Source organism: Pelodiscus sinensis, chromosome 6 (assembly GCF_049634645.1).
Source record: "Pelodiscus sinensis isolate JC-2024 chromosome 6, ASM4963464v1, whole genome shotgun sequence".
NCBI lineage: Eukaryota > Metazoa > Chordata > Testudines > Trionychidae > Pelodiscus > Pelodiscus sinensis.
The window spans coordinates 36,086,672-36,103,621 of NC_134716.1; the positions used below are offsets into that span (position 1 = coordinate 36,086,672).

At 40.1% G+C, this 16,950-nt stretch overlaps 1 protein-coding gene across 4 annotated transcripts in view; it reads left to right on the forward strand.

The window, feature by feature from the left end:
• The window catches only part of PCSK5 (proprotein convertase subtilisin/kexin type 5), a 327,119-nt gene that overhangs the window by 155,529 nt on the left and 154,640 nt on the right, over positions 1-16,950 (forward strand). For all 4 annotated transcript variants that reach the window (XM_025178860.2, XM_075931728.1, XM_075931729.1 and 1 more), the window contains 2 exons: positions 70-282; positions 12,309-12,409. In XM_025178860.2, the coding sequence (XP_025034645.2) occupies positions 70-282; positions 12,309-12,409 (314 nt within the window). The remainder of the gene's footprint in view (positions 1-69; positions 283-12,308; positions 12,410-16,950) is intronic.

The window sequence follows — 16,950 nt, forward strand, 5'->3', positions numbered from 1 at the left end:
TTTGGGGTAAGGGACCATATGCTTACCAAGAAAAAAAATTAACAAATCTTTCCTCTTGTTTGTAAACAGGGACGAAATAAATTAGGCTCCATTTTTGTTTGGGCATCTGGAAATGGCGGAAGGAGTAAAGACCATTGCTCCTGCGATGGCTACACGAATAGCATCTACACTATTTCCATAAGCAGCACAGCGGAAAGTGGAAAAAAACCTTGGTATCTGGAAGAATGTGCATCTACGCTAGCTACAACCTACAGCAGTGGGGAATCCTACGACAAGAAAATAGTATGTGTTTGGTGGTTTTTTTATTTAATATTTTACTTTTATGTTGTTTTGTATTTTCTGTAATGATTTTTAGGGCAGGGAAAAATGACTGCTAGGCCTTTGTATAGGCTTGTTTGAAAAATATCACTCTTAAGTCAATATTATCTATATTTGTATAGAAGTTTTGGACCATGAATTTGAATGTAAATGTCTGCTACTGTGTGTTGTTCCATCAGCCTCCGTGTATGCTTGTATAATTCTACACAATACATCAGGTATAGTCTTTCTAGCCTTTGTCACAGAGACTGATTTCTCCTCTCACTTGTACCACGTGTCCTGCATTCTTTCTGCTTTCCTAACTGCTTTCAAACTCTGAACAGAGTCTCTCTGCTGTCATCCATAAAGATTATTTTCCTGACCTGCGCTTTGTAGCATGTTATGAGACCTCAGAGCAAATCTCCTTTTGGAATTTTTTAGCCAGTCATCAATATTTCTTATTTTTAAATATTCATTATATAAACCATTTTCCAATCCACCCCCCCCCCCCATTTATTTCAGATTTATTGAGATTCAATTTCCTTCATCTTTTGTATTCATTCACTCCTAGTTGTTATTCATATTGCTGCCTACTCCCGGTGACTGATACACAGTAAAATTAGGCTCAATGCTCAACCCTCATGCACTATGAACCATCCTATCTCAAAAGGTTCTAGCTGTTTTCCATTAATTTCTAACTGTGTCTGGTTTTTTTTTATTTCACTTGAGAATTTCAATATGCTACCATCATTACTGGTTTTTATTTTTTAAATGGAAAGCTTTCCTGAAGTCCAGATAGTCTGCCAGTTCCTGTTTCACCATTTACCCTCCTCAAATCCTTATTGTCACTCCATCAAAGATACTAATTGATTCATAAAGCACAGCCTTCTTGTTTGTTTACTTTTGACCAGTCTATACCTGTTCACTGAGCTCTTCCTTTATAATAAGAAATCTCAAGAGGCATGTCTATACTATGTGGAAAATCGACATTCCAGAGGTCGATCTTCTGGCATTTGATTTAGCAGATCAAGTATGGACCCATACATCGAATGCAGAGGGCAGCTCTTGCCGGCATCCAGCACTCCTTCTTTTGTTTGCTCCCATTGGCTTCCCATTGTGTGGACAGCAAGGAAACACGATTTAAGATACATCGACTCCAGTTATGTAATTAACATAGCTGGAGTTGCATATCTTATTTTGACCGTCCGCTGTAGTGTAGACCAGGCCAAAGTGCTTTTCTAATACTGAATATGACTTACATCTTGTAGAATCCTTGCTTGCTCCCTCTAGAAGCATGGGTTTCATGACATCTTATTTCCAGTTCCTGTTGCTAATGAGGAGTTAAAAAATTGCTGCTCTGGGTTTTTTGTTCTATTTTGTAAATATGGTCTGCTGTATCTTTCAAGATTCTGGGATGCTGGCCATCCCTTCCTGGAATCTTCCCTATTTTCAGATGATCTAATTTTTTTAAAAAAACCAACTAAACAAAATAAAAGCCTTGTTCTGAGGTAACTCCGTCCCAGTAATTTTTCTATTCTTTCTCTGCCTCTCTACACAAAGCTTTATCTGTTTCTGGCATATCCCCTTGTTTTCCCTGATAAATGATAAGGCAAAGAAGTCCTTCCTTTTACTAGTAATACTTATTCCTATGATCAAATTTCCTATCCAGCCCTTAACAAAGACCTTTGCTAAACTTTTTTTTTTCAAGGTTGAATAAAATTAATAGATTCAGGTATTTTAAGACCAGGAGGAACCACTGTTATGATCTAGTCAATGCTCCTGTGTGACTCATATCACAGGACTTCCCTGAATTAATTCCTGCTTCAAGTCCAAGTTGCTAATAGTTAATTACCCTCACTATTAAAAATTGGTGTCCTATTTCTAGTCTGCATTTGGCTAGCTTTAACTTTTAGCCATTGGATCTTAATTATAGCTTTGTCTGACAATTGAAACATTATCTATTATCAAATTTCTGTTCTCTGTGTAGGTACTTAGGAACTCTGATCAAGTCAAGCTTTAATGCTCTTTCACAAACTCAGCAGATTGAGCTTCTCTCTCATTCTCCATTTTTTTCAACAGCTTATTTGAGTGTGAGCACCAGTATTGGACACAGTATTCCAAGAGCAGTTATCATAGTACCAGATATATAGGTTAGAATAACCTTCCTGCTCCCACTTGATATTCTGCTGTTTATACTGTTAGGCTTTCTGGGGTGGGTCCCAATTGTGAGCTTACCTCAGACCAGACTGCCAGAGATCAAGGCACACAACCTAAGCTGGTGGTGTTTTCTATGATAAATTGTCACTAAGACTACTAAATGTGAGTTCCTGGATCACTGAACCAGTCCTATCAGGGAGTCACAGACAGTCCCTTAGATGCTCCAGTCTGTTTACCCAGACAAACTGTAGTTAGTGATAAATGGTCACTTTCACCAAAGATCATATCACGTCCTCCATCCCAAGAAACCAGTCACGCCAGATCAATTACACTAAAGACAACACTGACAGTCAACCTTCTAATGATTTATTAGCTCAGAAAAGGAAATGAGAGTTACTGAGAGGTTAAAGGAGGTAAAATATAGATATTGGTGAGTCACGGTCTATATCTTCAAATGGTAGTAGGGATTTAGTAATCTGCCAATTTCCCAAAAGTTTCTTGCTACCCAGAACAAATCTGGAGATCTCAATCTTTTTGTTCAGTCATTCTGCCCCATTAGAATCCAAGCAGTCCTGAGATGAAGGATCTTTCATTGAATCCATTATTATGGCTTCTTCTACCCAAGTGGGCTTTTGCTTTGATGACAGAGAGTGAGGAATGCAGTTAGGGTCTTTGACCTCCAGTCATCACACACAATGAGGACTTGCCTTGAAATTAGCACTTTTCTATTAGAGTTCCTAATTTATATTCCAAAAGTCTTCTTCCTGTTTGATGGGTTATTTTGTTACAGAGGTATACACAATATAAATGTTTGCCACTAACATTCCATTAGTTTTCATGAAGTTTTATCACCAAGTACACTCATATAGATTTAACAATTACTTTGATCTGTACTAGTACACAAGTGCATTTGCTAAATCAGAGGCAGCAGTGTAACAGCAGCCAGCTCTCCAGGGTAATCAATAAGCAGTTGGGTAACCAATAAGCATTTATTACAGTAAACTCTTGATTCTCTGTTCATCATGGCCCAGTTCAGATCCTGGCTATTCTTGTTCAAATTACCTTCTGTTAATGGCCACATTATAGGGGCCCTGATTCTCCACTGAGTTATATGAGGTATATAACTCTACTGATTTCACACAGTGGAAAATCAGGCCTTAAATATTCCATCAGAGACCCTTTCCTCTTCTTCTGTGCTGCACTGTATTAACAGTTGACTCCTGAGGTCCACAATTTCTCCTCAGGATGTTTTACTGCTGGTAGTTTGGCACCTCAAGCAAGCGTAATCCCCTGTCACTTCCAATAACAAAGCAAAACATTGTGCACTGAGTGCAGGAAATAGCCTTCTCCCTCATTATTGTATACAAACCAGTCACCTTCCTTTGGACAACATTTGTGTTAGTTCTTATATTACTCTAAGGTCAGCTCTAAAGAGAGATGAGGTGAATTTGCAGAACCAATCCTTTAACTGAAAGAATTTGAGTTACAAATACCAGCTGTAACCTATCAATCAGTGCCCTCTGAGTGCACACATAGAATGACAACTCTGCCTCCCTGCCCCCGGTCTCTCATTCACATCTGTAGTAAGCCATCAGTATAGGGTAAGGATAAGGATAATATTAATATTGCCTCTTTCTTCTCTAATTTGCTCACTATAATACACCTTTTCCAAAAGACCTATTCACCCTAATGGCCCCTGCAGAGATGTTTTGACTAAAACACAAGTGAAAATTATTACCAGAGAATGTAGCCAAATTTCTATGCAAAAGCAAAAATCATAGCACTAAGATAATAATAATTTAATTTCATTATGAAATCATAGAACTTTTTATTCATCGCATCTCCCTGTCCTTGGTTTTTATGTTGTCTGTGTCGATGATCAGTCCTTTGCAGCAAAGACCTCAACTTTATTCTTTTCCACAAACTGACTAGAACATTTTTGTTTGGTGCTATATAAATATAAATAGCAAAAATAAATATTGATATTTTTATGTAAATCAAATGTTAATCCTATCCTGAAGATTCTACCCCCTCCCATCTCTCTCTCTCTCTCTCTCACACACACACACACACACACAAATGAGATATAAAAGGCTTAATGGCTTTCTCATGTGGAATAGCAGTAATGGCAGCTTTCTCAAGATTAGTGACTTTCCTATAGGTCAGTCTAATTAGATGTGATAGTTCAGCTCATGTGTATGAGGTTCTTGCTTTTAAGAAAGGAGAAAATACATCCTAGCATACAATATACCATAAATATTCTAGTGCCTGATTATAAATGTGGATAACTGATTTTAAATGTGGATACTCCTCATTTATTTCATTGTAACTGAAGATAGAGTCGAGCCCCTAATATAATATGAGTTTTTACAATACAGTAATAAGCTATTGTGACACCCAGTAAATGGCAGCTCATTGTCCTTCTATCTCATCTGTGTTATAATATCAGATTGTTCAAATTCCTGTTCCTGCTTAGTTTTGCTTTGTATTTGTACAATCTCGGTCAAATCAGCATATTGTATTAGTTTGTGCTGATTATCCAATTTACATAAGTGGCACCTTCTGAATTGGAAAAGTAAACAGTGCCTATAAGAGCAAAAATGCTAGTAGTAATGAGTGTTCTAAAAGGCACACAGTAGTATGGTGTGTGGGGAACTCGGGGTATGTAAAAGCTATTACAGATCGCTCCTGGTTTCATCTTGCACTAAGAAAATATTCTTTGTAGATATCCACACATTTTTTCCCTTTACATGTTTTTGTCGGTTCCACAAACATGCGATGTGCCGGAATTGTTCTTTTGCAATCTGGTGTCATTATAGTTGCTTTAGTAACACAGGCAAGACTAGTATAGTATTATGAAGATATCGAACTTATATTTACATGAAAGTAAGTAACACAAGAATCTGGCTTGTACAGATCTTGCCAGCAGTTCTCACACAGTCAAATTTCCTACTAACATTAATGTACTGCCTTAAGACTTCATTAATGATGCGGCCAAGACTACATGCTGGTTATCTACTATATTGTGCTGCACCTGTCAAATATGTCTTTTGCATATTTTGAACTGGATTTTCAACTTTTGACCCCTTCTGTGCATGCACAGAGTATACCTTCCTTTTTCAGATGCAAAGACATGCACGTATTCCTTTTAAATAGTTTAGTGCTAGAATGGTTATCAGATGTTTGCTGGAACAGCTACAAAGTGCAGGCACAAGTACATAAAGCTACAGTTTGGGACACACATAAGCAAAAGCCAAGTACAGGCCTGTTGAAAAATGCACTCCTTTAAAACAATTATCGTTTGAAACACATGCTGACTGTGAGGCTCTAAAGATCTCAGTAGAAGTGACAAGAAGAATGCCTAAGACACTCAACTGTAGCAAATTCCTTCTCCTTACTGGAGAGTGCCAGAAGACCTTGTGCCCTACCCCTACCTCTAAGGTGGAACTATTTCTACATACTGCCCCTAGAGCCGAGCGTCTTTGGACCACCTCTTGGAATAGGCTGTCTTTAAGGGCACAATCTAGCTGTATGTGTCTTTATGGCCTTTAGCTTAGCAAATAAATAACTGCAGTACTATCACTGTACTGTAGATTTACTCAGATATTTTCTGTTAGCAATACTGGTGAATTAGGCATGAAAATCCCTCGCTCAATGAAATTTACAATCTATGGTGTACGTTTGCTCCTCTTTAAAAATTAATTCGCTACTCATCTTTTTTTTTAAAAATATTTCTGTGCCTCAGAGTCTCGTAGTGGTGTCATGTATGTTATTCACTAGTTGTTCTTTTAGAGTTAAGTTTGTCTTTACTGACCTCTTTCCCTATTTTTTTATAATACAACCTGGCACTAATAAAAGTTATTGGCAATAACATCTCCTCTCAATTATTTTAAAAAACACCTCATGTTCAACTACCTTTGTGGAGCAGTTATAATACAATATTGCACCTTCAACAGAAGATGGCCTGGGATCACATAGTGCTGGGATTAGGGATGTTAGATATCGTGTAATTGAATAGTCATGTAACCGTATCAAATTTTAGCAGTTACTTGACTATTTGATCGTCCCTGGAGCAGGGCTGGCCACCAGAGCACTCCCAGCCCCACACCCCGGCTGCTCCCTGCATCCCGTGCTGCTGTCTCTCTATCAGAAACGAGGGGCAGCGCAGGGTGGCAGGCAGGAACTGGTCCATAGAGGGGCCAGTTTAAAAAAAGCAGCTCCCTGCACAGACTGACTCCTGCCTGCCACCCCATGCTGCTGTCTGATACAGAGGTAGCAGCACCTGTTCACAGGGGATCCAAGCTCTCCTGTCCCGAGCTCTGTGGGAGACAGCGGGGGGGGGGGGGGGGGGGCAGAGGGGAATCCACAGAGCTGGCATGTGTGGAGAGCTGACTCGAAAGCCAGCTCCTCACACATATCAGTTCCTGCCTGCCCCCCTCAGAGTCAGCAGCGTGGGGGTAGAGGTGGCAAGTTGATCCAGTGCTTGTGGGGAGCTGACTTAAAAGTCAGCTCCCCACAGGCACTAGTTCCTGCCTCCCCTCCCTTGCTGCCTCTGATGCAGAGATGGGGGGGAGGGGACGGGGACTAGATGCATGTAGTTGACAGGATTAACTAATAAACCTACGCTTATCGGTTAATCGTGTAGTTGTCTGCATGTAGACATCCCTAGCCGGGGTAGGGAGAAAATTGGCAACTAGAGATTTTTGTTAAATACTTCTCATAGTAGAACATAAGTTGGTTCAAGCTGACATGCCCATAGGAATGACATCAACAGGTAAAAATGCTTCAACCACAGCTAAGAGCTCAGACATGAATTATGAAATGTTGGAAATAAGAGGCTCAGGATGGAAGAACTGATAATATTATCTGAAAAGGAAAATCCTATTTTTACCTGAATAACTAACTTTCCCTACAGCAGTATCTAAGGGAAGATTGATAACACCACCTGAATAGTAACTGTACAGAAATGACACTTCTTTAAATCTTCAGAGTAAGTCACATGTACCAAACTGCTACCGTAGGTATCTGAGTCTTTCTTTTCTAAAACTGCACTTAGTCTGTAAACCAGTTGACTCTTACATATGGTAAAAGAGCAAATACACTGTGGTGATAATGATATCTTTAAATTGATCTTTGTCCAAGTGTTCTAAGTTGTTAATTTCATATTGATTAAGTGATATCTTTACCCACCAGTATGTAATTATTTTCAGTCAAATCCAGTTGTTTTCTTCTGTTATTGGAGGAAAGGTCGGATGATTGTAATCAACATTACATTGCCTGAATTTAGGCATATCGCTTTTTTCTTAGATCAGCAATTGTTACAATGATAGCTAAAACCTGTGTATTGTACTTTAGGTAAAAAAATCCTAAACTGGTGCCCAACTCCACTTCTGCTACTTAATAGAATGACAGCTTTCATACACTAATGTCAACTCTGTGTCCCTGGCAGGCCTCATCTCCTTGTATTAAGATTAATGATGTTGCCCTTGTGTGGTCCTGGAATCTCGAACATCAATTTTTCTTTGCCTAGCTTGCCTGCCTGCCTGTTGGTGGTCCTGTCTCTTTGTTTGTAAAGATAGACACAAGGCTTCTCTGACAGTGCATCCTGAATGGTGAAAAGATCTCTCCACTGATCGACATTTAAACATCTTAACTGCTATCAATAACTTCCCTTTAAAATGGCTCAGATAGGGTTTGCACTTAGGGACAGGATGACCAGATGTCCCAACTTTATAGGGACTGTCCTACCCCACCTCCATTCTCATTTTTCACATTTGCTGTCTGGTCACCCTACTAGGGGAGCTTTCTTTCATCTTTTCCTGCTGCAGTATTTGCAAGAGAGATAAGAGACTGTACAGTGCCTGCTAGGACATGGTGCAAACAATGCAGCATACGAGTGTAATGGCTTCATTGTATTTGCTATTCATAGGTACTGCACGAATAAAACTAAGGCTATATTGATAGTATGAGATTCCCAGCTCACACCAATGTACAGTTCACATGCTAGTTTACAGCTGAGCTGACACACTAAAAATATTATTACTATAATAGTCACTGCTAACATGAGTAGTGACCATGGGTGGTATGTGCTCGTTGCCCCAAGCGTATACTTATAGGATTCAGGTGGGTGTGTACTCATGGTGGCTAGCATAGCACCACGGATGTCCACACTACCACAACTGCACTTCTATCTTTAGCTTGCTAGGTCAATGAGAGGTAGCAGGAGAATGTGCAAACTGGGAATCAGACCCCTAAGCTTGCAGGGCAGAGGTAGCCTCAAAAACACTCATCACTCCTCTGATAGATAGAACTGTAGATAACATGTGCTTTAAGTGTAGAAGTCTCTTTTAAGGCAAAACCATTGCAGGAGGAGAGGAGGAGGAGATTTTTCCACTGCATGAAGGTACTATTGTGCCCCAAGGAAATCCAGTGCTTCTTGGAAAGCAGGGTGCTTTCAATGATTGCACTGCTTTTTAGCAGGGGTCACTCATTCTGCTGACCAGCATGTGAGAGAGGGTGAGCCTGTGCTATTCTTTCCACTTCATATTTTTCCACTCTTTTGAGGCCAAATTTTCAGAAAGAGGTGCCTGAAAAAGCCACAGAACTTACGTGTTAGATTTCACCTGAAAAAACTCTACGTGATTTGCATCCACACAAGTAATACAAGGTTTCTGGCTTCTCCTGCTATAAATTTGGTCCTTTAAGTTTCCCTTCACCTGTCCCCTTTGGAAGGGTATAACGAAATAATCTCATTATATTAGAGACGAGTTATAGTACAAAATGAATTTACACCAGGGTGTGGGAAATTACACGCTGGTTTTTTATGTGCCTTTTATAATATAAACAAGCACACACATTTAGTGCTTCACTGATAAAAAATATCCACTGGCTAAATTGATGCACAATTTAATTCACAAGTAATGTGAGTTAAAATATGAAAATTGTATTTTAAGATTTTTTACAGGTCATGGATAGAATGATTTATCAAAAATTCAGAAATAGACTAATATGATTATTTGGGGGCTTTTGAGCATTTTGAATCTGACACACAGATTGGCCTTTGGAAGATCAAGTAATTTAGAAACATGATTTTCCAATGCCGTAGTTTATTTTTTTCCCATCTTTCAACATTCTCTCTGAGTGAGTTCACCTGATGCCTCCACCCTGCCACCTCACTGACTCTGTGTTAACTTTGGCCCTTCTATTTGTCTTTTGAGTAGTTATGTGCAGGTTTATATAATACCAAAGCTTCGTGTACACTTTCATCAAAATATGTAACATATGAACAAAAGTGTGCGTGTGTGAATTAGAAATACAGGCAGTCCCCGAGTTACGCGGATCCGACTTATGTCAGATCCGCAGTTACAAACGGGGCCCGTCTCCCTGGTCTCTAGCAGACCAGGGAGAGGAAGCAAAGTGGCGGAGCACGCGGGCAGCGGGCAGCGGACAGCCCAGACGCGTCTGGGCTGTCCACTGCCCGCGTGTTCCGCCGCTTTGCTCCCCGACCCCCTGGTCTGCAGACCAGGGAGACGGGGAGCAAAGCAGAGCAAAGCCGCGGAGCCCGAGGGCAGCAGGACAGCTCCGCGGCTTTGCTCCGGACTCCTGTGGTACAGCAGCTGGGGCGCTGCCAGTTGGTCCCGTAGCACCGCTCTGGGCGCTACTGGACCAACCCGGCAGCACCCCAGCTGCTCTGCCCCAGGAGTCCTGATTCAGCCACTGCTTGTCAGTTTCAGCAGCGGCTGAATCAGGACGCCTGGCGCAGAGCAGCTTGGGTGCTGCTGGGTTGATCCAGTAGCGCCGAGGAACGGCGGCGCTACTGGACCAACCCAGCAGCACCCCAGCTGCTCTGCCCCAGGCATCCCCAAGTCAGAGCAGCGGCTGAATCTGGACGCTAGTTCCGACTTACATACAGATTCAACTTAAGAACAAACCTACAGTCCCTATCTTGTACGTAACCCGGGGACTGCCTGTATGTCTGTCCATCTACTTGTGAGTCTGTTTGTTCAAGAACTCCTCCTAAATGGTAGCAGCTAGGACCACCAAATTGTTATGCAGATTCCTCTTATCAGAACTTAAAGCAAGGTAAGACTTTGATTGTGCCAGGACAATGGTATGTGCCCAGAATTTGATTGTTTCTAATAAAACAGAAAGGCAGGGGGTCTGGAAGGTGGGCGTTATATCACAGAATGACTACAAGAGGACAGCAAGGGACCAGAGATGAGGGCCAGGGCATCTATAACCCCATTGGGCCAGTAGGGGACTGGGGTGGAGAAAGGGACAGGTATATACTATATATGTTTCAGAGAGAGTGTGTGTGTGTGTCTGTCTGTCTGTCCCCCAGCTGAGGAACATGCATCCCTTTCCCACCTGAGCCCATGGCAGCAGCCATGGACAGGTGCTTGTCATCTGGCCCCAAACTGCTGCAGTGAGAGAGGGCTGGGGTTGTTCTTTCTCTCTGGGGCAGCCTGCATACTGAATCCCTCATCCCCAGCCTCACCCAAGAACAGTTATTTAAATGAAGATACAGGTTAAACAACTCTGGTCCAGCAACAGCCGTGAGAGTGCCAGAAGGCCAGTGGCAGGGAGCAATTTGGAGCTAGCTGTTGAGCCTGGTGGCCCTGGGCTGCAAATCTAAGCTCCCAGACTAATCTTTTGATAGTGCAGTGCAGGTTTCCTTTGACAATGAGGACTGATCAATCAGATATGGAGCATTCATTCCCACATGCATGATATGGTGTTTTTGTGGTTTATCACGTTTCTCTCTGAGTTCTTTCAAGAGTGTTGTGAATTTCTGGTTTCACCCATAAAGTTGTCACTTAGTGCACTGAATGGGGCACATCACATGTTGTGATAAGCACTTGTTGTGAAAAGCGTATTGTGGGTGGTATTAATCATTGTAGCCATGGAGATATGTCTGCAGGTCTTACATCTCTTGTTGTGACAGGGTCTGGTACCACTTTGAGTTGGTATCTCCTGCTCTGTGAAGAGCTTGCTTCTAATGATCAGCTTGTTGAGGATGGGGGTTTGAGGGCCAGAAAAGGAGGTTCAGGAAAGATTTCCCTCAGGATGGCATCTCCACTGAGTACACGTTTAAGTTGTTTGATTATATCTCCTATGGCAGTGGCAGATATAGGGCAGGGTGAGCGGGGCAACTGCCCCGGGCCCCGCGCTTCAATAGGCCCCGCGCCCTGAGCCCCGCAAAACTCTCATCCGCCCCTGCCCTATTGGTTCCAGTGTGGGGTGGTACATGACAACTAAGGGTTAGTCTCAGATGAATTACTGCTTAAAGGAGAAAGCCTGGTGTTGTGGTTAAAACACAGCACCTGGAATCACCAGATGTACATTCTTTTTTCAGCTCTGCCATACGTTCCCTATGAGACCTCAGACAAATAGGTTAACCCCTCCACACTTCAGTGTTCTTATCCTTAAAACTGGGATAATGATACTTACCTGCATCACAAGAGTGTGGAGAGATTTCATTCATTAATATTTGAAAAACATTTTGAAGTTCTTGGATAGAAAGTGCTATATAAATGCAAAGCAATCGAAGGGAGGGTTTAATCCACTTTTGCTATGTATGATTTTCTAATTTCCAAATCTTTAGGTGGTCCTGCCATGATAATAAATTGAGACTAACGTGACCATTCAGTACTATAGAATAGAGTGCACATTTCTGCAGGTTCACAATTCCCTTCAAGCTGTGAGTAGAATAGCCAAGTTTCAAAGTGATGTATTCAGAAGCCTTTTTTATCCCAATATAAAGAAGAAAATTCTATTCACCTGGACGTGACTCACTTGAGCAATAGCAGCCTCTGCGGTTGGGTTCTAAATCTCACACATTCAATTTCTTCCAGATCACCACTGACCTGAGGCAGCGTTGTACAGACAGTCACACTGGGACCTCAGCCTCTGCACCTATGGCGGCAGGCATCATTGCTTTGGCACTGGAAGCAAAGTAAGATTTGGTCTACACTCTGGTAAAATTAATAATAATACAGAAATGCATATATTTTGTTGACATGACTTCTTTCATCAAGTGATCTCAAGGTGCTTTAGAAACATTAGTGAAAATTCTCAATAGACCTGTGAGTGAAGGAAAGATTATCTCTCTCCCACTCACACACATAGACACAATTTTACACAGGGGAAAACAGAAACAGAGAGACAAGGGAAAACATGTTCCAGCTTGGGTTCCTAAAGACGCGATGTACTTTGCAATGATGCTAAACAAATGTAGCTCTCATTGAATGCCTTAGGGAACCTTTGCTGTTCTGCTCAAGCCTGGGTTCTGCCTTGCGCATGATCCTGAGTCCCTTTCACAAACTCAGTTCATAGGGATGTTGGAACGCACTGAGGACAGAATGCCAGCATGAGTAGATGTTGGCATGGTATGAAAAATGTGACAAAAATATACACATCTCACGACACTAATACCCTTATCCTTTACTGATTGCTCATTATTGATAGGTAGGAGACCAAGGCTTAGAAAAAAATGATAATTGCACTTCTAAAATTAGTATTTCTACATGTAAGTCTGCTATAAGTCTCCCAAGGCAGCATTTTGATGACCAGCTGCTACTCTTAAAATTCTGAGAATGCCTTCATAATTTACTTAAATGAATAATCTCTCTGCTGATAAAACCAGGGAAAAATGGTAGTGTTGTGAAGCAATCGTCTTGAGCTCATACTTGAATGGGACTTGTTCTAGAAGTTACATCATGCATAGCAGTGTTTCTCAACCTTTTTTTTAATAAAGTACCCCTTTTTCAAACAAAGAAAATTATAAGTACCCCCAGTACCTACAGTTTTCAGACACACAATTTTTTTTCTATCATTGCAACACATTTGTTTGAACGACTTCACCGTGGCCAGGTGGGCGATGAAATTTTTGGATGTAAAAAGTAAAAAAATATGAAGACACTGTAAAACAAAAATTCAGTTTTTTCCAAATTTCAGTTGTGGTGACATACCCCCCAGACTTCGTTCAAGTACCCCTAAGGGTTCTTGTATCACTGGTTGAGAAACACTGATATATAGCATGTCATCTATTACTCCCTTGGCTGACAATAGCTAGAAGGCTGCTGTTTTTTGTTTATGGTCCAGCATTCTCAGGTACACAGTGCCCTTGCTCATGTTTTTCTTCTTTTTCTTAAGTATCAGTGTGTTCTTCCTTATTTTGATCGGTACATACACGAAATTGTGTGTTTCAATCCGCAGGCCACTTTCTGCTTCATATGCAAACCATGCTTCATATGACTAGTTTGCAGCAGATCATTTTGTGCAGGGGTATAAGTGGCCCCTGGGATGGACACAGTTTGCCAGGGCTAGTCGCTGGTGGGCCACCAGACACTTTATTTACCTAAGTATCTGCAGGTAGGGCCATTTGCAGCTTCCTGTGGGTAGGAATAGTGAACTATGATCAGTGGTTGTACCTGCAGTTGCTTAGGTAAAAATAGAGTCTGGTCACCCACCGGGGTTAACCCTAGTGAACTGCATCTGGCCTGCAGGCCGCTCTGGTCTTGTGAGCTTGAGGGGAATAAATGTGTTGGCTTCCTTCTGTCAGTTTCAAGAACCTTCCTTGTATTTTTATAGTATGCCAAAAGAAAAATACCAGACATTCACTGTTTCATAGCAAAATTAAATTGGAATAAACATGTGTTAATATATTTTATATATAGTCTGATTAATTTTGTTAGAAAAATACAAAATTTATTCAAACTTTTTTCATTTATTCATATCAAAAGGATAATTTTTTCTTATAAACAATATAAAATAATTGTATTGTATTTCCTGTGAACACATAATGCTTTCAAGTTTATATATTCAACGTCCTTTCTATGATAATAATACATTACTTTTTTTAATGTTATAGAGCTTCTTACACTTGACATGGTTTTGGGCCTCAGAATGTCATAATCTGGCCATGATTTTGTAGTATGTAATTTCTAATAGCAAACAGGTTTTGGGTTGCCTTTTTGAAAAAAATTTATCTTACAGTGTAGAATCCCTTGCATAAGATTCAGTCCAGAACACATTTTTACTTCTGAGTTACATAGACATAAAAATAAGAGATTGTAATTGAAAAGCTGATACAGTCTTAAGTAGAGCAGCACTTGTGTCATTATAATTAGGTTTTCTTAATGCAATGGTTAGTGACAAAAACTGCTTTGAAAAGTTAAAGTAATACTGTTATTTCAAAATCCATTCTTTCAATCACTTTTTAATCTCAGTTGTAAAATACATACATTAGTTTTTAAACAGCCCATATAAGCAGATAAAATTACATTTGTATGCGCCAAAATGGCATGCTGCTGGAGGGTTTTTATAATTACTTTTTAATGAATTGCTGTTGCCTACAATTCTAATTTAATCTCTTTCCATGGAATTTTATGTACGTTTTCAAACACATCATTGTTATAACTGAAATTTTCAGCCGTACCAATCTGATAAACAAAGGTACTGGTTGCTGCTGGTAATTCAGTATGTGATAGTCTTCTTCCAAAATAATAGCTGCTACTGTGGCTGACACTGCAGACGTAAGCAAATCTGCTGTATGTAGATTAGATGAAGAAACTAAGAACCTGGCTAATTTTGGTCTTTAAATATCCCAAGGTAATCCCTGAAAATTGGGAAAATTCCAGATGAAATAATTATATTTGCATTCCTAAATTCCCTTGAAGTTTTGGTAGATAAAGAATTCTTCAATTCCTAGATATGCGCTAAGTGTGTCTGTATCAACACAGATATAAAATAGTTTGAATTGCTCTTAATATGATAACATGAAGAGCTGCTTAATATAATATGCTAAACATGCATTTTTACTACTTCACTTGCATTCTGCCTACTAATATTTCTCCAGAGGGACTATGCATAATTCAATCTCAAATAAGCTTCAAGCTACTGGCATTAAAAGAAACCAAACAGATGGCAAGATAAATGTTTCCTATTCCCCCCAAAATTTCCCTCCCCAAATTAAGTTATCTTGAAACCCAAGACAGTCAGTCCTGCAACAGTGATAAATTTATTATCTAATTATTTTTATATGAGAGCTAGAAATATTACACCATTAAAAAGCCAGGAATGTTCCCTTATAAAAGGAACAGACTTTTTAAACTGATCATGAAGATCATAATATATTCAACTAATTCGGATATTATTTTGTATGGAACAGCTATGCTGAATAATTGTGAAGTGTTTCTGAAAGTTACAATATTAAAATGTATTAGTTATAATTTTCCTCTGCCACTGATTCCTATTGGGTTAGTAGATGACATTAAAGCATCTACCATTATAGGTGATAGGTTGTGAAAAAGGTTACTAATATCAATATTTAAAACTCTTCAACATTTCTAAACTATGTGGCATGCAGAGAATTCATGATGGTATCATGTGATGCAAAAAGTTTTATTGGCACATGCAGATGTAGGTTGAAAGTTGCAGATTTAGCCTTAAACTTCATATTAATGTCTGTGTTAACAACCATAATATTTATATTAGATCTTTCAAAAGATTAGCAAGAAAGGAGTTTTCAAGGTTAATTATGTTCTCCACATCATGAGCTGTCCAATATTTGGAGTACTTTTTTCTGAGCACTTCTGGAATAGGTTTGAAAGAATGTGTTGTTTTGTTCAAAGCTCATGCACATCCTTGTGGGAAAAGTGTAGATCTACTTTGTGTATTGAAGCTCTGGAAATGTTTAGAGCCTAGGTGCTCAATTCTCTAATGCAGCCAAGCTACGGTCAGTGCAGGGGAAGCATACAGCTCCCTGATTTAGTGTCAGCCTGACCTTGAAATTACATAGAGCACCCTAACTTACACCACTAATATACAGCATCTAAAAGACCTTAAACCAGTGGAGAGTTGAAGTATTGGAACCCCGTTACACATCACCATACTCCTGTGCACCTGTCATCTTCTTCCCTTAGCACACCCCCTTTGGTGCAAATGGGAGGGGCAGCTGATACAGGATTCAGCATTGCCACTTTCACCAGTGTTATTCCAGGGGAGAGTTCCCCTTCACAAGGGGAATTATCTGCTGATCTTTTCACCTGGATTTTTTTTTTTTTTTTGGTGGGGTAGAGGGAGCCAATAAATTCAATCCCACATTACAACCTGTGATATTTACAAAACTTTCTTGTGATTTACAATTTCCGCCCAGTGTTTTTGTATCAAATGGCATGTCCTCATCTTGTGACCAAAGAAACCTAATTGAGGTGCCAGAATTGAAGTTTTCTAAATGCTCATTTTGTTCGAACATGGAAGCATAACTTAGAAATGTAAATACAAGTCTCTTGCATTAAAACAACAAAGGAATAGCGTGCATTCACACACACAGTCTCCATGAGGGATTTCTGCATTCAGGGCTTAGGACTTTAAAGGTTTCACAGTATTTTCTCTTTCATGTCCAGTGTTTAGTTGCTTTCTTTTACATAATCAGTTCCCAGAGGAGCTAGTATTCTGCTTCAGCTCTGTAACTGGGTGCTTAATTGTCTTCCA